The following is a 24,796-nucleotide window of genomic DNA, read 5'->3' as shown; positions in this document are numbered from 1 at the left end:
GTCACTGAATAATGTGCAAAAAAGGGCAACGAGAAGAATAGTGGATCATTAGGAGATGTTTGAATTGTCATCTTTTCCTCCCATTTTTCTTTAGACGTGTCCTGTCAACGTGTTTGCAAAGTGAGTGTGTTTAAGGCAGTTTGCTGTAGGCTACTCAGTTAAAGATGACAGCGATCCGTGTCCCCTGTGGTTTGATCATCTTCCCTCATGTTTAATTCATAGACTGAAGTGGTTCAGGGCTTTGTCTGCTGCCTAAGCAACACACCATGAGATGCTGTTACAGTCATTCCTACCATTCCTAAAATTGTCTTTCAATGTTAGTGCTTTGGCAAGTCACACAATCCGTTGAGTTAGAATCAACCTAAATATTGAAGATTGAATTCTAATAGAATATTGGATACGAACGAAAGGGAAAAAGAAAGAAAGATTGAGGAGATCCATTGGTATTAATCACACGAATGGGTCTCCTCAATCTTAAGCTATTACACAGACAAGAGCTAACACAGACAAGAGCTTGAAATTATAACACTTTCTATAGCCTACAATACTGCTTTGAACAGAGGATCAACAGATATCATAAGTAGGACTAAAGGAGACAGGGAATACAGAGTGAGTAAGGAGAGATGGTAAATGGCAGGAAAGGTCGGGAGGGGCCGAAATGAGAGGTACAAAGGAAAAAGAAAATAGTTGAAAATCAGGCAAAGGAAACTGGGCGAAGTTATCGTGCCGAGATTACCTGTGTTCAGACTGGAGAACAGGGTACAAAGTAACTAGAAACTAAAGTTTTCAAATAATTGTAGTGGAGTAAAAGTACGATATTTGCCTTTGAGATGTGGTGGAGTAGAAGGAAAAGGACAGAAAATTGGAAATACTCCAGTAAAGTGAGTACAGTACTTGAGTGAATGTACTTAGTTACTTTATACCACTGCCCATATGTATATAACATATCTTCATCTTGCTGTAACCATCCACTGTAATGTGTTTCATCATGGAGGGTTTGATGTGAAGCAATAACGTTGTAAAATATGAAGGTGTTTGAAGTGCTGAATTCACTCAGACAACCTCGGGGCAATTCCTTCTATTCATTCTCCACCCTCTGTTCCTCTTTTCTCTTTATTTTTGAGCGCCCTTCTGGTCACCTGGTTTGGAACCAGGATATGAGAGCATTCCTCTCTGAGAATTCCTGCTTCTTTTCCAAGGTTTGATACTGTGTGTGTGTGTGTGTGTGTGTGTGTGTGTGTGTGTGTGTGTGTGTGTGTGTGTGTGTGTGTGTGTGTGTGTGTGTGTGTGTGTGTGTGTGTGTGTGTGTGTGTGTGTGTGTTGGTGTGTGTGTGTGTGTGTGTTGGTGTGTGTGTGTGTGTGTGTGTGTGTGTGTGTGTGTGTGTGTGTGTGTGTGTGTGTGTGTGTGTGTGTGTGTGTGTGTGTGTGTGTGTGTGTGTGTGTGTGTGTGTGTGTGTGTGTGTGTGAGTGCCCAAGGACTGGATTAGGACTGAGTGTTCTTTCCAAACAACAGCATGACCGAATACAGTCAACCAAGTCTTAACTTGAACTGATGACACATGGAAATAATAATATTATCAACATCCAATATAAACTCTATATGCCTGCAGTCATTTGTGACAGGTCGGTGCGTCTGCTGATGGCATGAGTGTTTGCCGTAGGTACTGTACGTATATTCATAGTTTAAAGGTTTGAACTGTGTTGTCGAAATCCAGTTGGTTGGTTTCTACTGTGTTGGTGAAATCCAGTTGGTTGGTTTCTACTGTGTTGGTGAAATCCAGTTGGCTGGTTTCTACTGTGTTGTACGCATGTACACGTGCACACACATCCTGTGTGGCAGAGACTTTGTTTCCCTACCACCTGACAGGAGTGAAAATGACTGCAGGTATCATAAAGTCCACTCTATAGTGTTTAGCTTGAGCAGACTTCGGCCACACGTTTTCCTACTGGGACCTATTGCTTGTACAGTAGGACCATTTGGTAATCTACTTTATTGACATATTCGCATATACAAGTAAAAACAAGACCAGGACACCTGGTTGTGCCAGACCTAAGCCAGTGTTGTGTGAAGTCGTGTGAAGTCTAATTCTAAAGGTAGGGTAGAAGATATATCTTTTAGTCGTCTTTCATCTCAGAGAAACCAAGGTGCTTTTCCTTGACGTTAGGGAGGTAGACCAAATGAACATCAACATCGGTCAAGGACGGACCCTGTTCTATCTCTCTTTTCCTCTTCCTCTTAATGGACTCCATTGGCAAGGTTTGCTAAATGAATCGAACTTTGTTCGATATACTGATAGGGGGAACCCTAATTTATGGATAACAAGACCAGGATATTTGACATTGAAGGTCTAATTGAAATATTTGTGTCTTACGTTATATACCAACTGTATTTATACTTGTGACATAATAGTGATGTCACGAATAGTCTGTGCCTATTTATTCATGCATAAGAAACCTAACCACAACCAGACATACCATGTATGGACAAATTGGTGACAAAGGCTTGTGTAGGCCATACCTTTCAGGTCTGGCAAAAACATGTGCATACACTAGTCAAAAGGATAAAACAGAAAGATACACAACAAAATCCTGCATATTAAGGCCAGTCCACACCAATGGAACAAAGCTGTTTTAGAGACCATTGCAGTGGTCTGGACTGAGCAGCTGCAGACAAGTGCCATTAAGGGATAATGGTTGTGCAAGTAGTTGCAGTTGCAAGGAGTTGCAAGGAGTTGCACTGGTGTGGACTGACCTTTACTTTAACTCTGAAAGTGTAAAACATATGACCTGTACGGGCTTCATTTTCTAAAGAAACATAGGCCTACACGTGACACAACCAACATACATTCTACAGGTGTCATACTGTGACAATACTCATAACACTATAGTGTTATACTTATACCTACCTGCTGTCTAAGGTTGAGTCTACAGACAATAGTATTACAGTATACATGTTTAGTACTTTCCAGTATAGTATCCGTTATATCTATGATTAGCATTTAGCGTTTGCTTCTCAAAGCTCCAAGTGCCAAAGATAATTCCTTGCATTAACCTCATACCTCAGTAAAAAGTGTTCCTGATTCTGAACATGGTGGAGTCACACTAATAATGAACTGAACTCAACTTCCAAACCATGGTTAAAATAAATTATTACGCATTTACACCACAATGAATCCTCTCTTCCGCTAGAGCATTCTTTTCAAATAAGCTGCAGCTTTCACTAGTGTGTAGGGCGGCAATGTAATACCCCCCTGCCCCCCCAATGCATATTTATAATATCCATGTTTACAAGCCAAGTAGCCAACAGGGTTTTCCATTGGATATAGTTAGCAACCAATACAAGATTCTAATTTGAAGGCTCAATACAAACTGCTACATCGTTTGTTCCATTGGTTCTCCGTCTGTTACATCATCTCAATCAATTAATCAATTAGGGGGAGGGAGATGCATGATTCAGGCCTTGTTATCCAAAACTGCACAGTCAATTCCTGCGTTAATTTAGCCATTTGTAGCTATGAGAGTGTACACATAGAACCAAGTTTGACCCTTATATTTGGTTCCAAATGTCTACTCTCAGAGTTAAATGAACACTGCAGATCTCACTGTGTGTGGTTCCAGAAACATTCAAAGCATTTACAAAGAAACATTCTAAGTGCAGTTCCTGTCACAACAATATCCAAAACAGTAGTGAATGACCTCCCAACATTCCCTTTTCGGCCTCCTCTCGTTTTAATCCATTATCACGATTAGATTACCACCAGACTCATTCCTGTCACGTTTCTTCCACGGGCGCTGACTGATGGAGGCCCCTTTGCAAAACAGGCAGAGGTGACAGAACAGGCCACAATCCTGTAGATTAATTGGTATAAAGTTAATTAGGGCGTAGCTGGGTACCCCTTTGGGTCAGGACCCCTGCATTGTGTCCGCAGGTGATCCATCATGGGAGCAAAACCCACACTGATGGCCCAAAAGTCTCAAGGCATAGACAGAGAACAACACTCGGCTGCCCCGGTAACCGACCAAAGAAACAGCTAAACGACGACTCCAGTGGAATACTAACACACTGCAGAAAGAAAAAGTTAAACTTCCTGGAAGAACACACAACATCCAAGTGATGCTTGGAATTCAAAGAGCTGGCCTCGTGTCACAGTTATTTAAACAGTGTTTGCAGCTCGTGAAAAGTTGGGAGTGAACTCATTTTGAAAAATAAGAAGTGAGATGTAGTTGTTTAGGGGTATTTGTCAGTGTACATTTTGCACATACATAATCTTTGTCCTCTGCATTTAATTCATCCCGTCTATGCGGAGCAGTGGGGAAGTGCCATTAATACAGTGCCCAGGGAGCAGTTAGGGGTTAAGACTGGGCGGACCGGGAAGCAAACTGTCACTAACCCACTAAGCTACATCATATGTTGTTGCAATGAGTGATGCAACTACATTGCATTTTTTGGTCATTTTTGCCAAGAGCTTGATAGCACAGAGAAAGTAGGTCAGATAAAGAGAGAGACCGTTGTGGCATGGTTGACCTTGGCACACGATGGTACTTGTTGCATCTGTTGTCGCCAGGCTTTAATGCAAAACAACGAGGAAGAGAGCTGGCTCTGCCACCCTGCCCAGAGGGCACAGCGCTTAACCCCATTTGCCTCATTGGACACCGGGGGATGGGGGGGGGGGGGGTAACCACTTATTTATTGACCAGGGTTCTATACTTAGTCCCTTCCTTTTTTCCCTATATATGTTCATGCATATGCGTTTTTGTCAATAAAATGTCTATGACATGTCCAGAATATGAATGCTAGGGTTTGCGTGGTTAAGGTGCATGTTAAAACGGCAGGATCATCTCAGTCTGTGTTAACGTGACTGTGCTGAGACTGTACCAATGTTATCACGCATCACCAGACCTATAACCTCCAACCTCGCAATCAGAGACACGAGAGAAAGACGGACACACACACACACACACACACACACACACACACACACACACACACACACACACACACACACACACACACACACACACACACACACACACACACACACACACACACACACACACACACACACACACACACACACACACACACACACACACACACACACAGAAAAAGAGAGAGAGAGAAGAACAAAGGAAGGAAAGTGTCAGTGCTGATCAGGCACTTCTTATCCAGGCCAGCATCATCAGCACAGGAAAAATACAAACAGAGGGTCTGTTTGACTGAATGCATGGAGGACCACTTGATGATCACAATATGGGGCACTTAGGCTGTGACTGTAAGCTCCCTCAACATGATGATCCATATAGGGGTTTTATACTGTACAGACCGAACTTTATTGGACTGTGCAAAATGTTCTCCTAAAAGTATTTTCAAGAACCAAAACCCACCCAATAAAATACATTGGACCCATAATTATGTGTGACAGGTGTGATGGCATTGTAGTGAATGCAGTATTTTGAAACTGTGATCCCTTTGTATGCCCTTTGGATCAGCTTTGAAATGTAGGCAATCTGAAATATATCTTTGTAAATGAGTTACATACTGTATAGGCAGTCTGGTCAACACACAGGAGCCATTGTTCTGCATTATATATGCTGAGTGATCATGGCCCATATACTAATCCCGTTCATCCTTAGTCATGCATCAGTGTCCTCGTTGGAGGGATACCAATGACAGGGAGAGAGAACGTAGCCCCACAAAATACTGTGGGGACGAAAGAAAACGAAGGATGATGAGGAGGAGAGGAGGAGCGTCAACCTCATCGGATTGGAGTGATGGGAGCCTGACCCATTTACCCACAATGCCTCTGGGGTGGAAGCAGACACTATATGGACAATCGCGCAAAACCATATATGGTAGTGCTTGGGGACACGCACGCTCAACGCAAGTTGTGGGGATTGGGAACCACAAACAGAACAGGCACTACAGCAAGGACAAAGGCAGACACAACAAGCCAGGGCCTGCGCGCACACACAGACGCACGCACACACACACACACACACACACACACACACACACACACACACACACACACACACACACACACACACACACACACACACACACACACACACACACACACACACACACACACACACACACACACACACACACACACACACACAGTCTCTCTCCCTCTATCTCAGACTGCCCCAGCAGTGGTGTTATATGTGAACCCATGAAAGACAAGCTGCGGTCAGGACTTAACGTAACCGCCTGCTCCCGTTAAACCATGAGTGACCCAAGAGGGCTTCAGAGTGCACAGTAAAATCCTGAGTGTTCATTTAACTCTGAAAGTGCAAAAATGTAAACAAATGAATCGGTAAAGGGGTCAATTATGTTACATTTCTACATTCTCTGAGTAATAAATGAACACTGTGTATGAACAAACGCATGAAACAGGTTACCCCATAGCCTCACTTTCATGTGGGGGGGGGGGGGGGGGCAAAGTGAACTGACGAGGCGCTTGTTTGAGCCGTTGCCACGAGACAATATAAGGACGAGGAGTCAACTCTGCTGACACCTCTGCTTCAGCAATTAATGGATCTAAACAGGACGTCGGTGTCAGCGAGCGGTGGGTCGCGCCTTCTCCCGTGTCAGATGTCAGACGCGTTAAGAGGAGGGCCGCTAAATGACCGTTGGCAGTTGGCGTGTTAAAGCGGCCTCACGCCGGGGTTAACGCGCCAGATTGACACCAAACTAACAGTCAGCAAGCGGGCCAATACCCCCCCCCCCTTTCAATCTTCATCTCATGGCGTTTTATTGTTATAAAAAGAGATGAGAAGAAGGGTGAATGCTGCACAAAGGATGGAAGACGAATGGCATAAGTTTTCTCAGGAGAGATGGAGGGCAGAATCTCCAATTCTAATGGGACGGGGAGCAGGGTGGCTGGGGGGTCACAGCTCGGTGTGGGACGAACAATGGAGGCCACAACTGGAGAGGAGAAAGGACAGAGAGTGTGTGTGTGTGTGTGTGTGTGTGTGTGTGTGTGTGTGTGTGTGTGTGTGTGTGTGTGTGTGTGTGTGTGTGTGTGTGTGTGTGTGTGTGTGTGAGGGAGGGGGGGTATCTGCACCGTCACGGCTTTATACTTAATTTCCATAACTGAATCAGGGACGCGTGCCATACTGTGTGTGTGTGTGTGTGTGTGTGTGTGTGTGTGTGTGTGTGTGTGTGTGTGTGTGTGTGTGTGTGTGTGTGTGTGTGTGTGTGTGCGTACTGACAGCTGTTGTGGTCATGTTTAACCGACACAATATCCTGGCTATGTGTCGGGGGAAAGCACCAACACATTTATATTCGTCCAGGGAAATCAATGTATTCAATCAAGGTCATGTTTCAATCATGCACTGTCTCTGGGGCAGCCGAGATCCTATTCCTGGACAATCTGGAACGTCTGGTCACGCCAGGCATGTCTGTGTATGAACCGTTGCTGTCGGGCAGAAACCGCTTATCTTATCTATCACATTTCAACTTTAAAAACATTTTCGTAAATAAATGCCCCACTTCGTCATAACACAGTGTTGCGGAAAAGTAGCAAAAATAGCCTATATACAAGCTCACAACGCGCTGCATCGCAATGCACTGTGAGCTTGTAGAGCGCCTATTTTCGCTATTTTTGGAAGTGAAAATGGTTAAGTCTGTCTGTGGGTTTTATAAATATTTAGCCAATGAAAAGACTACATAATAAGTACATTGGATCCATTGGAACACAGGTTATTTTTTTCCATTTCCAGAAAAGTTACAGTTTTGGACATACAAGGTTTCCACCTGACAGTGAGGTGCTTCCCAAAAACTACACAGTCAAATCCTCTGTTAAAGGGAAATGTTGCAGATTTTCAACCTCAATACTATTGTTCTGATGTGAGGATATCACTTATATAGTGGGTTTTGCCACGTTAACATTTTGCAGCTCAATGGTGCAAAGTTATAAAGGTTAAGATTTATACACATAGCACGCAGCAGACCCAAGGATGGGCTACACATAGCCTATGTGAACTGCACCAATATGTAGGTGTGTGTGATCATTAAAGCAAAAGAAGCTTTAATTACAAAAAGGACTCATCATCTGTGTGGGCAATCCACAGTAGCCCTCAGCATGCTATGGTGACATGACCAGTCGGTGGATGGGGACTTTATACAGTTATATGGCTGTTCTCATGCATTTTTCTGTTTGGTATCTTAAAATTAATTGAAGCTGATTTGTAAAATCAAAATATAAGCTGTTAATTAGCCTTTTTGCCATGGGCTATGGGATCCGTAGTGCCAGTTTGTCACTAAGTCAAGTCTGCACATAGTTTGGGTGTGCACATCCCGGGTATATAATCTGTGTATCTGTGATTTAACAAATGTAAATACTCAACCCAGGACCCAGGAACAAAATGTGATTCTAGCCTAAACATGAGACATCAACCAATGTCTTTTCTCCCTACATGGTTACAGTTAGTCAGGACAAGACAGCTGTGCTCCACTACCTATTAATAAATCAACATTACACTGCCATCTTGTGGATATACCTAGTAACCACACACTCTCTATTGTGCTAATGAGATCTAACCAACAGGAAGACTCAACCCTGGAAAGAACTTTGGCCTTTAAGTTTGGCACAAGCTAAACTGCACTATTGATTAACACCACAATTATGTCAAACTGCCAAGCTCAAACACTGACTTCAAACAACGATAGAAACGGGGTTATTCAGCCTCTACAGCCCAGTAACTGAGTAATCATTTGGTCCCACAGAGGCCTTTAAATGCCTTGCTCAAGAACACTTTTTAACAGCACAAATAGGTTGTTCCGGGCGTCAAACATGACAATTCGTGGTTATGGGGAAGTCTCTTAGCTAAAACAAGCTTTAATGTACTTTGTCCTGTTCTTGGGTACTGGAAGGAGGGAGCAGGGGTCATCACCATGCCAGCTTCTGATGGACATTTCCATCAATATTTTAAATTGCCACGGACATGCAAAACAAGTGATCAATTATATTAAAAGGTGCCACTTATCAAAAAAATATAAATACAAATAAAATCTAAATATGTTTTGGGGAAAAGCCGATCTACAAGCTCACAACGCATCACGGCATGTTCTGAGTTTGTAGATCAGCTATTTTCTTTTTAGCCTATAATGGCTAAAATGGCAGGGTTAAAGTGGTTAGTGGTTACTTTAGAAAACCTGGAGACTGTGAAGTCGTCCTCGGTATACTGGCAGCTAGGGGCAGTCCTGAGACAGGTATTAAATGTGGCATGTTTGGGATTTCAATAATTGGCAGTGCTTCCATCTTACATTGCAGGAGCAAAATGGCCACTTAGCGGCAAAGGTGAGTGGGTGCGTATTATACTATGGTTATTATCATATAGACAGATGGCTTTTCAGAGGACAGTGTTACTTGAGGACATGAGGAGACAAGAAGTTCTACCAGCTAAACTAGTTTTGATTAATGAAGGGCATGACAGGATTTAAAGGAATGCAGTGTCACAATAGTTTGATGCAAAGGTGCGGAGGAGGTCTGATGGTGAGGCTGTGAATTATGATTGTGGAGTGTTATTATAGTTATTGTTATTATTGAAACACTTTCTCTTAATTGACGAAAAACAGCTTCACTTGTCCAGTTCTGCCTTGCCTTGGTGCTCCTTCTCAACAGATGACATGCTATCTGTTTTTGCTCTTTTCCTGCGGGACTTACATTAATCCATCGTCTTGCACGTTTTGACATTTTCAGGGAATTAAGGCAGCTATTAACAAACATTACTACATACTTGTAGTTGACTTGTTGTCCTCACCTGATCCAAACATGTACGGGTACCAAGTACAATACCACAAATCTCTTGCAACATATTAATGAGCATGGCATCTCAACACTTTAAGAGTCAACACAATTATTTAAAAAAAATTAAATTAAATTGTGAATATTTAGAAAAAGTATCAACGATATTTTTCGTATTTTTTAAAACCAAAAAGTGCCGTGGACATAGACAAGTCTTGCCACGGACATGTTTGTCCATGTACGGACATGTTGATGACCCCTGGGAGGGAGACATGAGGCTGAATATGCAGCTTGTGAACCTGTGAGGGGTGAGTTAAGGTCCAAACACTTACACTGCTGATATTATGTATTATCAACAGTGTTTATCATTATCGCTGCAACAAAGGACTGGTCAAGCACATAGGTCAACAGCAAAACCTTCATTTATACTCAATGCGCGAGGTTGACGCGTGCCAAAAAGAACAGATCTACACGGTAACAACACATTGCTCGCTTGTAAATCAATTATTTTTGGAAAGCGACACTATGGAGTATAAATTTGGCTTAATGCCACACCACAGTTGTGCTCTTTTCTGCACCCTGTGATCCTGACAAAGCAAGCTGCATACAGTGTCACCACAGAAAAGAATGCATGTGCTATTTCTGTGACCATAGGCATTTACTGTATGTACGCACATACATGTGGCAAAGAGGCTAGACAATGCCACTCACCTCAGACAGGTAATTAAATTCTAGGTCTCAGAGAAGGTCCTGAAATCCTTTTAGTCAGCTACCACTCAGAGCATCCCGACAGGAGCCATCACTGTCTCATATGGGAATAGCTTCTCCCAGGACCTGCAAGCCCTGCGGTAGGTGGACTTCCCTCCCGTCCTAAAAGGACTCAAGTGATAGGAGGTGTTTGAGCAGAGCAAAAATTACAAATACCACCCCAGCAATGGACAGTTTGTCCCAATGCAGACAGGCAAATGCCTGAGCTGTATCAAGGCTCAACGGCAACGGCAACTCAAGTTTAATGTAATACCATGTGGATTCCCTGGTTTCCTTTATGATCTAAGAGAAGCTTTTAACCTTAATGAAAGACATCTGAATCAGCATCCTCTTCAACTTTGTTTGGAGTATAACATAGCAAGTGAAAATAAGTGTTCTATGTTTCTAGTGTGAACAGTCTAAGGTCTGAGAACATTAAAAGTGACAATGCTTAGGTAAGCAGAACTTGCTAAGAGCGCATGTCTTCAATTTTTCCAAGGACCATACCCATCATTTTTAAGAAGTCAACACATGGTTCTCAAATACTGCTTTTAGCAATAATCTTGAACTTGTAGGGTTAGGGTAGGCAATCTTTTCAGTGATTGTTGTGAGGCAAGTTTTGACTTACTACACTGTCCTTTCAATTGCTTACAAAACAGGTTCTGTAGAACAATGGGTGCCCTTGGGGAAATGAACATTATCTGTGAGGAAATTGTATCTGCACTTGACAATAAATTCAAACCTATCCATGAAGTGTTAGCAAAGAACTTATGATATGCAATTTGAACAAGGAAGATTTAGAAAATGCATAGCGTTACTTCATGCAGGGCACAAGAGTCGTACACGCATCAGCTGTAATCGGCTGTCAGTCTGCTGATTGTTTACAATCAGCCTAGCTTTCCTTCTCTCCATTCATAGCTCTGCTGGCCATTACCAAAACAGTCACACCTTTTTACACTCCAATCAGAGCTCACGCTCTTAACAGAGCGGCTCCTTTAAATGCGGATTCTCCATTTATTAGATCTCTGCTTCTCTTGCCACTTGCTACACTTCTGCTGCTGCTTTAGCTGCCTCCTCCTCATGTCTTACTAAATAAAATACATCAATCAATCAATCACTCACTCCACCCCAGCCTCCACCTTTTGATCAGAGTCTGACATGGGCTCAAATACTATTTTATGTCTGCTGATTCTAGTCAATCTGTCAATGTATTGCTTAGGCCTACTTTTGTATACCTGGGTTTTGCTTAGTGTACCCTGATTTAGCGTAGCATGCTGCCTAAGCAAAATTTAGGGAACATCCCATAGCGGAGCCATTAACGCCAAGTTTAACTGTATTCCATTTGTTAGAAAGAAAGAAAGAAAGAAAGAAAGAAAGAAAGAAAGAAAGAAAGAAAGAAAGAAAGAAAGAAAGAAAGAAAGAAAGAAAGAAAGAAAGAAAGAAAGAAAGAAAGAACAGGACAGGACAGGACAGGACAGGACAGGACAGGACAGACAGACAGACAGACAGACAGACAGACAGACAGACAGACAGACAGACAGACAGACAGACAGACAGACAGACAGAAACAAACAAACAAAATGTAAGCTCCAAGTGTAAGGAGATTGAGAAGTACTAGTCCCTTCATGTGCAGGAAAGGGTCAAATGTTTTATCAGAAAATGGGTTAAACGATCTTGGGAGGCTGTGGCACCCAACCAGTATGCAGTCTGGGATCGCTATGGAGACACAAGTGTTGTCCTTAGCCGACCGCTCTGGGAGTCTCCTCCCTCCCTTCCTATTTCTGTTGGGCTGCTGGTGAATGTCGTTTGGCTTATGCACATACCACCAACCGCCAGGGCAGTCTGTCCCACAGCTTGCAGCCAAAACATCTATGGTGTAATCTATCCTTGTGCCAGCCCTGAATAGCTCAACCTGGAGTAGCTTCACCCAAGACATGATCCTGTGGAGAAGTGAACCAGGCTATGGGACCAAGTCAATTTTTATGTGTCTGTTTAAATCCGCTGTCTCTGTCTGAATGTGTCTCACTCTCGCTCTCACTCCCCTGGCCCTTATCCACATAATCTGTTGCTCTCCCTCATACATACCGTACATACATAGTCATAAACACACACACACACACTCTTCCATTTCCATGACGTGGAGTCCTGTGTCCTAATGTGACCTTACCTAAAGCGACCCCGTTTCCACACTTCACTGCTCTGTCTAAACACAACAGAGGGGCTGCAACAAGGACACGGAGGAAAGAGTGAGGACAAGGGAGTGCAGGGGGTGAAAAGAGACAGGGGTAAGGCTTCTTCGCAAATTTGGTGAGTGAACTGCAGCTCAACTGCATAACCACTCTTATTACTCTCTCTGACGTTCAAATCACATGCTCATTTGGACTGTTTACAATGGGTTATGCTCTGCCTCCGTTTCAAGCTCCCTCCCTTCCTCTGACATCCCGCCCCCCCTGCCTCGTTCACCCTAAACCTCCACCCCACCCACCAGTTGGTTCCTCAGAACTGCGTTGTGGCGTTTTCGAGCTGAGACTGAGACGAACGGGGAAAGGCAGCTAAAAGAGCCTATTTGTCTGAGTCGTTCCAGGCACACTCCAGCGGATCACTACTTCTGCCCCGTCTTTCATTTGTGCAGTTCTACCCTCTCAGGACAGCTGTGAGTATCTAAGGGGTCAGATGAGGACAGAGGGCTGACAGGACCCCCCCCACACAAACATACACACACACACACACACACACTCTGCTCCCAGAGGATTAGTGGTGTACGTGACTATGTGCAGACATGATAAAGGATCTTCACACAGATTTAAGAAGTCCAGAATTGCAGCTATGGTTTAAAATGCAAGAATCTCATAAGTGTGGGAAGCTCATGAAATATTCTTGCAAGAGAGTGAGTGAGTTGGACTTGTTCGTTCTGCCATATTGTGCTTGGCTGAAAGCAAAACTGTATTTTCAGTCACATAATACTGGATTGTTAAACAGTATTTGTGATCTTTGACCCTGTAGGAATTAAATGTACAAAGCTTGAGATTTCCTTCATAATCTTCGACAAATAAACTGCATGAGACAAGAATGACATTCTTATTTCAAACTTTGGGTGTAAACATTGCTTCTCACAAGCATTCCTTTTATGTATTCCTGCAAAAAGCAGTGTTTAAAGCTAAAATACATAACAACTTGCTCATTTGTAGTAGGTAAAGGGGCCAAAAGGTTGTCTGTCACATTCGGGAGGTCATTACGGACATTACTATAAAGTTGACCAGGTGCCAATGTCCTCCATTTTTACCCGCCTCCATCTGCATGTGCATGTGCATGCGTAGTAGAAACAAGGAGACAGAAACTCAGTGGGAAAGGACAGACACAACACTGACACTTAAAAGTAAATCACTCCTCAGGGAATACAAATTCAATCTGTTCAATGATTCTGAGCATAAGCAACTCACTGTCCCAAGTGAGAAACCAGTCAAGTTAATCTACACAGTGCCTCTTTGTTGAATTAACTGTACACTCATTTTGAGGACTTTTTCAAAGTTAGATTTTACCTGTAAACCAGATTAATTTAATTGCTGTGTAAATGGTATTGATGATTCACATGAAATGTGAATGGAAGCGCTTGTCCGCTTTCTAATTCACTTTGAACATGTCAAATCATCAGCTTCAAGATTTGTCTCTTGATGTCATCATTTGGCATCAGTCAACTTTTTGGGGAAACCTTGTTCTCAGATCAAGAATCTGAGACAAAAAAAAACATTACAACTACCGTATCCATAAACTATCCAGACAACATAAATGTGTTGTTTTAAGGTTTGTTTTTATTACAAGTTAACCAATATTTCTGGTTTTCCACAGCCCTGGACTATTTGCTCTACTTTTCATAATCCAGTGGTGGAAGAAGTACTGATTAAGTAAAAGTAGCAATAGCAATACCACAGTGAAAAATACAAAAGTAAAAACAAAACAAAAAAGTAAAAGCCCTGCATTCAAAATCATACTTACATTTTTCAGCTTTAAGAATCATATATATCATGTTACTGAACGATAATGAGTTCTATGTGTTCACCACCTAAAAATTGCAACTGGTAAAGCTAGAGCTAATTCTAAGGACTTTAAATACTGCCGGGTAGTTTGACCTATTCAATTATTAGTTGATGTATAATTTGTATTATCAATCTAAATCTGCAAAGTAACAAGTAACTAACTAACTAACTAGTAACTAACTGTCAAATAAATGTAGTCAAGTAAAAAGTAAAAGAAATCCCTCTGAAATGTAGTGGAGTAAAAGTAGCATGAAATATTCAAGTACATCTAAATTGTACTTACAGTACTTGAGTTAATGTACTTAGTTACATTCCAACACAGAGCAGGTCTGCCCTGCAGTGTGGTTAACAATAAAAGACTGATACGAGGTCAGCCTGGAGAAGGAGGTACTTGGAACCCATCCAGGTCAGGGTAGATAAATCAAATAAGCACCTTAGGAGACCTTTAAACCCGGCTGTTGTCAGTCAAATCCCATTAATACGCCGCTAAGGTATATTGAGGTCAGGTCTATAATGCATTATAAGCACATTATAATGCATTATAATGCACATATAAGGCGTCAGGACATTCATTCTTCATAATACTTGTTATACATGTTTATAAGTGTGCATAACAACAAATAACAAAGACACTTTGTAACTGACTAAGTTAAGGTAGTTATAATGTGCTGTTCCGCTGAACTTATAATGCATTATGACCAGCACTGATAATAGGCTACTTCATAAACCTTGTTATAAGTTGTTATGCATAATTATAAACATTGATAACGAGTGTTATAATGCCTTATAAGTGCGTTTATAAGTTACAAATGTGCATGTGCATTATACAATGCATTATAGACCAACCTTAATATATAATAATAATAATAAAACAATATTTATATAGCACTTTTTTAAACAATGTTACAAAGTGCTTGAACAATTAAAAACAGTAATCAAACAACAGTAATGCAATAAAGCAATAATGATTAAGTTAAGTTAATTAAGTTTACAATAGAGCACCAGAGCAATAACGAACAGGTGTCACAGATTGAATATGGACTGGGACATGCTTGCTATTCTAATCTAGGAGATAAAAAGGCCATTCTGTAGAAATAGTTTTTTTAAGAGGGATTTAAAACTTGTTAATAATCTGAGGTCCTCTGGTAGGCTGTTTGCCTACTAGAGGACCTGTCTGGGGGTCTTGATGGCAAAGGCCCGATCACCTTTGGTCACCAACCTAGCCTCATAAACGGTCATACAGTCTTACCAACACACCTAAAACCCCACTTCTTTCACAAAGACTACTGTTAAGAGAATCAATGGACTCTCAAAGACCAGCAGCGATAGGCCTTTTTCTAAAAAGTAAAAAAATAGTTTGGAATGTTTAAAGCTGCAAAGTGAACAAAAACAAAATTTTGTATTGTTGCTTTTGGTCAAAAAGTTATATCTCTATATTCTGATAGTAATCATTGCTATTAAGAGAAAGTGATGTCACACCATGTTGTTGTAATAGCACAGACCTCACTAGATGGTACCATGATGGCACATTATGGCACCCCCCGTCCATTGAACTCAATGGACGGGGGGACCATCTTGTTCAACAAGGGTCTCCCCATTACTCTAGCACTTTAGTAAACTGAAAATGAATGTTTAGGAGGGACATAAATGTCATCCAATCAGAAGCTGTCTGTGTCCCTTTTGTGTCCATATATGGAGATCTCTGTATCTGTCAGTCCATTTCCCTTTTATGCCCATATATGGAGATCCCGTATGTCATCAGTATATGCCCATATATGGGCATATTAGTTGGATCGGTGGTTCTGAGCACCCGTATATCTGAACGACTCGACGGCAGGCACCGCACTCCCTCGAGTGAAGTCGGTCGGTCCCATATATGCACATGACCATATATGGGCATAGCGGTCGAATCTGCGGCTCTGCTCTAGACATCCATAAATGCCTATATGTGGGCGTATCGGTTTGGTTTATAGTTATGTCTGAGTTATAGTGACATGCCTACAGTATATATGAGTGTATCGGGTTTGTTTATGGTTATGTCTGAGTCATTGTGACGTGGCCATGGTCCTGCCTATATATGGACGTATGGGTTTGTTTATGGTGATGTCAGAGGTCCGCCGGCACTCCCATTAGCCAATTTTAATATAGGATAGTGGCAGTGATAATAACGTTTGAATGAATGAAATAGAATTAAATGTTCGTAGCATAAAAAACACCCACAAAGTTATGGAAAACAGACAAAACTAGAAATAATTTGAATTAATAGATAATAAAATGTATCAATTCAAAAACAAACAAAAAATAGCTATTTGTATGTGTTCCACGCAATAGCCTTGTTATAAAAATCCATTATTTACATGTCACATAGAGCAAAGGGGTGGAGCTTCCTCCTCATCAGTTGACACTGTTGATGTCTGCATTGCATTCGGAGTTCAACATCTGTGAACTTTGAACTTTGGCCAGGTGTCAACCAAGAGAAAATAACTGTGTGGTTGACCCCACGACCCCAAGAAGAATAAATGTATGCATTGGAAAATGATCAGAAATAATGTATGATTTCAGCTCTGTGGCATCTGGCATTTTGTTTTAAAATACAAAATGTTCTGCCATATCAGACTCCACCACTTAACATGCATGCATGGTACATCATTATCAGACCTAAACGTACCCTCATCCCCAAAATGACAGGCTATCAAAGGTTTTGAAGCAATTTGTAGAATTTGTAGAATTATTGGGTCTTAAACGTATTAGGCCCCTCATTTGTCAAATAAATGTAGATATAAATATAAAATGTAAGATAAATAAATATTTAAAAACAAAATGGTGCCCAGTGTTCTCAGGGGCCCACTGTTCTGGACTTCTGGTTACCAGTGAAAGTATCCAGAAAGAAATACAAATACTCAAGTAAAGTACAGATACCCAAATGTAGGCTAATAGGTGACTGTCCACCACTAGACAGCATTAGCCTCCAGCAGCCTGCTAATAGCAGGTGAGAGTGATTAACCTAATCAGTTCAGAATCAGATAACAGCAGGTGTTTCAGCCAACTTACCTGCAGGCTACCATAGAGCAGCAACACTCACCCTTGTCTTGACTCTTGACAATTAAATAAGTTACCTATCAACAGACAACAAACAGTAAGTTCATTCAGAATATACTATTACAACGCAAAGGGACAATATCGGGCTCTGTTGGTTGGCAAATTAGCCAATTAGCCTAAGGTCTGGTCAAAATGCAAGCTATCAGAATGCTAATATTTGTGCAAAATCACACCTGACCTGTTCTGTTGTGAAATTTGACACAGGGGTAGATATGCTAGATACAGTTTATTTTTAGGTATTATATTCTAGGTAGGACTGAATATTGACCTCCTCACCAGTGGTGTAAAGTAAGTAACTCAAGTACTGTACTTAAGTACAATTTTGAGGTACTTTTACTTTACTGGAGTATTTCCAAATGTCTATACTTTTACTCCACTCCAATACTTTTACTTAAATGAAAAATGTGACTACTTTTTCCACCGCTGCTCCTCACCTTCTATCATCTCATCTTAATGTATCTCGGTGGTCCACACTGGCTCCTCTCTCTCTCCAGATGCTCTTGATGACTGCAGGACGCGTGGGGGGGAGGAGCCTCTTGGCGCGGCGCGCCACCACTGCTGTGGCCAGCAGCAGCAGTGTACGGATGGCAAGCCACGGTCATGGTGGGTAATCATGACGACAACCACTACTCTACTAGCCTAGCCTTCTGTCATCGATAGAATTGGTTACCAGCATGGTCCACTCTCATTAAGGACTGTGACCCATAGACTTAAAAATAAGCGCTGTGACCACATGTTCTAGACCAGTGGTTCTCAACCTGTGGGTCTGGACCCCCAGGGGGGTCTCCAGATGACAGTGAAGACTGTGACAATTTAATGACTTAATACTTTTGTAATACAACAACAAAAAAAATTGGCCAAACTGTCAAATATTATAAGAAAGAGGAATTTGTTTTTGAAAATAGCTGATATACAAGCACACAACGCGAGGCTTGTGTGCTTGTCGATAAACTCATTTCACAAGTGTAGCTGTGGAACCGAGTCAAACTTATCAGGGTAGGGGGTCTCCAGTTTAAAAAAAGAACCAAATCTAGACAGTTGCATGTCCTCAGCAGAGACTCAGGTTAACATGGAAGTTGAGAATAAACAAATCTCACTTAGGGCACAAGATAAACCACCAAGGCAACTGGGCCTTTTTATAAGACAGGAAACTACAAGAAATTTCGAAAAAATTAAAGAACGAAAGAAAAACTATCTTATTTAGCTTGTTGCACATTTCAACACCATGGATACAAAAAAGCTTCTCACCCACAAATGTTATAACTAGAACGACAGGTGGTAATAATAATCCTTAACCAGCAGGTGGCAGTGTTGCCTTTTGAAAAGCTATATGCTACATCATTTGACATACACAGTAGCCTATACATTTATGGTCATTTGTGGCATTATATGGTATATTTAAGTTTTTCCCAAAATCACACAATGAAGTAAACTAATACACTATACAATGTTGTCTGAAATTCTTCATATAAAGACCTATTCACGTTACTCTCCCCATTCGTAGATGTGGTAGACATAACAGACATGTCTCAGCCTATGTACCTTGACCGTCTGGATACCCCACTGCCTGACAAACCATACAAAGATGTCCTGACTGCTTCTGATAAGGGCATTAAACAGAAGGAGAAGGGACCCTGGACCCAGCTGTCCAATGAAGAGAAGATTGCCTGTAAGTTGTAGATGTTGGTCCCACTCAATGATATAAAGGTTGTTTTGAGCCAGAAGCAGTTTTTACAGTGGGAGATCAGTTGTAACTTGTGACCTATGATTATTATACCAGCTGACACCTGGAATGCTGGGAATCTTAACGCCATGGTGATATTATGGAGGGCATTTTCACATCATCCGTAGACATCACCTTGTTACTACAGTGCCAGTAACATGACCAGAGCTTCTGGTTTCATTTGGGGACTTTAAAAAATAAAATCATGACTGAGGAGTAATGCGTTCATCAGTCTTGTTTGACCAATAGTGAGCCATTCCACTTTCATTCTACTATGCTTGTTACTGTTCAGCCTATCACCATCTCTGTATTTCCTCTCTCTGCACTCCCTCATCTCTTTCTCTCCATCTACCTCCCCTTCCAGTGTACAGGATGATGTTCTGTCAAACTTATCCAGAAATGAAGGTGCCGACGGGAGAATGGAAGACGGTTTGGGGAGGGATGCTTGTATTCATTGGAATCACTGGCCTTATAGTCCTTTGGCAGTCACACTATGGTGGGTATCTGTATTACTGTGTGTACGCACACGCACGCGCTGTAGCTGTATTGTTGTGCATATGACAATAGATTGGCATGAACCTTGAGCACTTTGTTCCACTACACTAAATCCATAGTGTTAATATTTTAACACGGCTCATTTTAACCACTTAATCTCTATTTTTATACTTCATCATACAATGGTGTTGCTCAGTTATTAAAAAAAAAAAAAAAAAAATTTCACCTGTAATGACATGCCCAAAATAGGGACGATAGGCTGGAAGTGGTTGAATGTCACTGTTGAATGCCTGGGAGCTAGTATTGATGGTACAAATTACTGCATTACGCAACCGTTTGAACTATTATATCCTTCCCTCCTTTTGTTCCATATAGTCTACCCTCCTACTCCTCATACCTTTGCCGATGATTGGCAGGCCAAACAGGTGCAGAGGATGCTGGACATGAAGGTGAACCCTATTGAGGGCTTCGCTAGCAATTGGGACTATGAGAAGCGCCAATGGAAGTAGAGCGTAGGTGGTACTATGGTCAGAGTGGCACAGAGCTGGACCCATCACCTCCTCTTTGTTCCATTTCTACACTGCAAAATCCTGAGTGTTAATTTGGTGTGTGTACAATTTGTACACTCAAATTAACATGTAGGACTTTACTGTGTAGAGGTTGAAGGTGAAGTTGTCTCAGGTGCTTATCTAGGTTGGGCTTGAATATTGTAGCATCAATGTAAAAATGCAGAAGTAACCCGAGATCTGCAACCAGGGAGAACTTGACTTTCTCTTGGCTCAACATGTAGCCTCTCATCCAATCGCAATGTTGTCATGGTGACTGTCCGTCCTGTTTAATAAAACTGTTCTGATTATCATTCTGTGCATCTCTTTCTCTGATGACATGTAACAGTGTGGGCTGTTTGCTCAGTAACTACTTTGCCCGTTTCTGTGGCAACATAAGGAAGTAGTGCTGCTAAGATTGTCTGTTTAACAAAAGCAGTTGACAAACGTGATCAGCCCAAATGCTTACTTATCTTCATGTTCAGGTTTGGTCATAGTGAAGGAAGCTTGAGCAGTTTGTCATGGCTGTCTTCTAAATATCGCTGCATTTAAATCACAAATTATCCAGGCTTAAAATGAAGGGAACAGTTTTCCAGATGTCCCCATTGTTCAAAGTGAATGTATAAAATAAACAGTGAATCATTAAGATCTGATTAATTTTGTACTTGCTTTATTTCTAGTTGTGCCCTTCAAGTTGTCATAAGTTTACTGTGGAGGGGGCGTGGTGTCCTAAATATTAAACGTCTTTCCTGAATTCAATAGGTTCATGCATACTTGCATCTCATGTCCACCTCACACATGAAGAATATTAAGAAATGATAAAAGACAGATTCAGTCCCATCTTCCAGTATGGTCTTTATTCAGTTCAATTTAATCCAAAATTGTACAATTTCTAAGACATAAACAGAACATTGGGCATGGCATCATTGTTGAACTCTGTAATTTTGTACTCCGAGGCCAGCAAGAATACACCAGGAAACCAGCTTTGAAAATATCCTCCTGTTGGTTTGCATTTTCTTATCTATTAGCGCACAATGAGTTAACAATTCACATCAATGCAAAGAGGGAGTTTAAGGCCATATGATGGGTGGGGTGGGGGATGGGGGCACTAATATGCGCTTTTTACACCAAATATAAATAACATTTCAAAGCCGTCAAAAGTTTGTTTTTTCCTTAAATACGTTTCTAAGCTAGCGTACTATTCTAATCAGTTAAATAACTAGTATATATAGTGTCGTGCCAATGCGATTCCTCCTCTTGCGTATCCCATCACAAACATTTTGTCATACAGTATCCACACGCATGCATACACACCACACACACAAAGGTGTAAGAAAGGGAAACTTGTTTCTGTGAGAGGCCATACTGCAGCCTTTGAGCAGCTTCTTGTGGGGTAATACACTAGAAAAATATAGATACTGTATTGGAATGTATCAGATTAAACCTTGGCTAGTAAATTGGTGTGCTCAAAACAAGCCATTCGGGGATGAGCTTGGTCAACAGTCATCTGAATGGAAAGATAATCAGCTGAAAATTTGAATCACAAAGAACCAAATTTTGATTTGTGTCATTGGGAAAAGGACATTCGTGCACACACAAAAAATATATAACAATATATAGAAATAAAAAAGGGGCTAAAACCTATAACTTTAGGGAGAAAGAGCACAGAACAGTGTCGGTGAGTGAACCTGCAATGTAGTATTATGATTCCCTGAACTCTGGAAATGTATAATGAAATGAGTTATTATCCGAACCACCAGAGCACCCTATTCAAATCAGAAAAGGGATGAAGAGATGACTCCTGCTGTGAAAGTGGAGACACCGCGGTCTGTTGGAACACTGGGACTGATGATGAAATGACTAAAAACAATGGTTCTGATCTCTGTGTGTGTGTGTGTGTGTGTGTGTGTGTGTGTGTGTGTGTGTGTGTGTGTGTGTGTGTGTGTGTGTGTGTGTGTATATATATATATATACACACACACACACACACTCACACAGCAGTCACTCAAGGACCATCCTTCACCCTCTCCCCACCCGTCCTCTTCCCAACAGATTAATCAAGCTGCCAGTTCTGGGAGCATGACGCCCAATGCCAGGCGACACACCTCCCTCTGACTGGCACCATGTTTAAATTAAACATGTTTGGAAATGAAGACGAGATCTGTTTTGCGTCTCCTGTGGACTATGTGTGACAGGCAGGTGTCTATGGAGGGGTGTGTGTGTGCATCCGTGCATGCGTAGCAGTAGGTGGGCCTGCTGTGACTGGCATACAGGACTATCTGCTGTGACAGCCAGATGATCACAGAAAACCCCAGAAGCATTGGATTTAGAGGGGAGGGGGTGGATGGAGATGTGATAGATATTGGGGGTGGAGTTTTGAGTGTCCCAGTGGAGGAGGCTATTGGAGGAGAGGAGACAAATGGAGAAAGCACTAGATCTAGTACTAGATGGGGAATGTTTGCAGGCTTGAGTGTCCAGTCTTATGGCCTGTATGTCAACAGTTCCTAAAATGAACACAAAAAGACACACTCCGGCCCATCAAATTATAATTGCGTCACTCCGGACTCAGAACTGTGTAATACACTCACAAGACAATAACTTCATTCATTCCCAGTTAAGTTTGCTACATAATGCATCTAAACGTTACCCCGTTTACTCTGGTTATTCCAATGCAGATCATTACTTATTGTGACTGAGACTGTTTTGTCACGGCTCGTGAAAATACAGTATAGGGAATAATTATTTGATGATGCAAGAATGAAAGAAAACAGTGAAAGATTCTGTTTCTGTTCTGACTATTACAAGATATGATTTGGAGTTTATTGCAAATACTTTACTCAAAATGACAAAAAAATAAGGAAAAGAAAACATCCCACAGCCCCAAGCCTTAAATTCTTCCATTATGTTAAAACAATCTTGTCATTATTGGTTTGCTGTCTGTTTGTTTACTATGGGCAAAGCATTGTGTCTGTGCATCGTGCTAATGTACATGTTGCTACAGTATTTGCTGTATCTTTAAGCTACAGATTAGTAACATGGATATTGCAACCATGTTATCGTGTTTGTAGGGACTACAGACTCCACTGTAGCTAGGCTCTTTGAACTACACGTTGGTTAGGTTGTAATCAAGGTGACTAAGAACAAAACTAGAGCAAGTCAGATAATTAACATAAACCAGAAATCTGTTGGAGCACCTGGACCAATAACAAAAAATGAACACACCCACTGACACACAAACAAGCAGAGAATTTAAACAGGGTGATTTAAAACTCCCTCACATTGTTAACTGAAATCTGTCCAAAAGGCTCCTTTCAATATGCCATGCTCTTGAACAAGCATGAATAGCAAGGCATAAAACAACAGTTCAGTGGAAGGAGGAATGGGATCTGGTTTGTGTTCTGGATGAAAAAGGGGTGTCTGACGGGAGCTGCAGAAGCCATAAAAACAATCCCAGTTTCCCTCTTGTTAAGGACAGGTGGTACCATCCTCCCCCTACTTTCTCTCTCCATATGGCACATACCACCCTTTTATAAAGGCTCTTGCACACCAGGTCTGTATTTTTCGTCCAAAACTGTTGCACATAAAAAATGTATACGACCTCACGTAGTGTCAATCCCGTTTACACCCCGCCTCCGGTGTTTGTTTTTCCCCGAAGGATTGGATGGAACCAATATTTATTTTTTATTTTTCTGTTTCAACAAGTCCATAAAAGGAAAGGACCATAAAATCATACTCACTGCATAATGAGTCAATTTTGTTTCATTCTGCGAAATGTTCGCAACAATTAGAATAATATTATAAATCGGATTAGGTGTGCAAGAGCCTTAAGTGTGGCGATGAGGAGACAAGCAACATGGTCTTCAACATGGTTGTGTTTTATTAGAAACAAGTGACGTAAACTAAGGAGAAAACACAGGGTTAGGGTTAGCAGTAGGTCACTCTTCCTTCCTCTTCTTTTTCTTATCCTCTGCTCTCATGGTCTCAAAGTTCAAAGAACACCTGGGAACTCTCAGTGCATTTGTGGGGGGCGCACACGTGTGCCGAAGAGGAAACCGAAACGTAAACATTTGTCAATTCTTGGCAAAAACAGAAGGAGCAAAGAGGAGAGGCGAGACAAAATATCCTTCATTTTGTATGTTAAAAGTTGTATTGGGCCATGTAGACTGAGCGATGTGAAGCGGCTGGCGGGGGGCTGGGTGTGGGCTGGGTGAATGTCTTCTCTCCTTTTCTCTCACAGACGTTTCTGAGCGATGATCGACCCCACTACCACACCGGTCACCAGGGTCATGCCCGCCAGCAGCCACTTCCTGAAGCTCTCCTGGGACTTCCTGCTCTCTGCTGCCGCGTCCTGGCCAAAGATCTCTGCAAACCGCTCCTGAAGGAAAGAGGGGGGCAAAG

At 41.7% G+C, this 24,796-nt stretch overlaps 2 protein-coding genes across 5 annotated transcripts in view; one reads left to right on the top strand and one right to left on the bottom strand.

Moving 5' to 3' along the window:
• The first annotated feature begins 12,973 nt into the window (after positions 1-12,973).
• On the top strand, positions 12,974-21,051 carry cox4i2 (cytochrome c oxidase subunit 4I2). The gene is made up of 5 exons (XM_084068793.1): positions 12,974-13,155; positions 18,130-18,238; positions 19,140-19,304; positions 19,723-19,854; positions 20,229-21,051. Exons 2-5 carry the CDS (start codon positions 18,130-18,132, stop codon positions 20,360-20,362), a joined length of 540 nt encoding a protein of 179 aa, XP_083924919.1. The 5' UTR covers positions 12,974-13,155; the 3' UTR covers positions 20,363-21,051.
• A 189-nt stretch (positions 21,052-21,240) lies between these two features.
• bcl2l1 (BCL2 like 1) overlaps positions 21,241-24,796 on the bottom strand; it is a 34,472-nt gene continuing 30,916 nt past the window's right edge. For all 4 annotated transcript variants that reach the window (XM_084070492.1, XM_084070494.1, XM_084070493.1 and 1 more), the window contains exon 3: positions 21,241-24,773. In XM_084070492.1, the coding sequence (XP_083926618.1) occupies positions 24,630-24,773 (144 nt within the window). In that variant the 3' untranslated portion in view covers positions 21,241-24,629. The remainder of the gene's footprint in view (positions 24,774-24,796) is intronic.

Source organism: Gymnoscopelus microlampas (assembly GCF_963454915.1).
Source record: "Gymnoscopelus microlampas genome assembly, chromosome: 10".
Lineage (NCBI taxonomy): Eukaryota > Metazoa > Chordata > Actinopteri > Myctophiformes > Myctophidae > Gymnoscopelus > Gymnoscopelus microlampas.
This window is presented reverse-complemented; position numbering and strand designations above follow the sequence as displayed.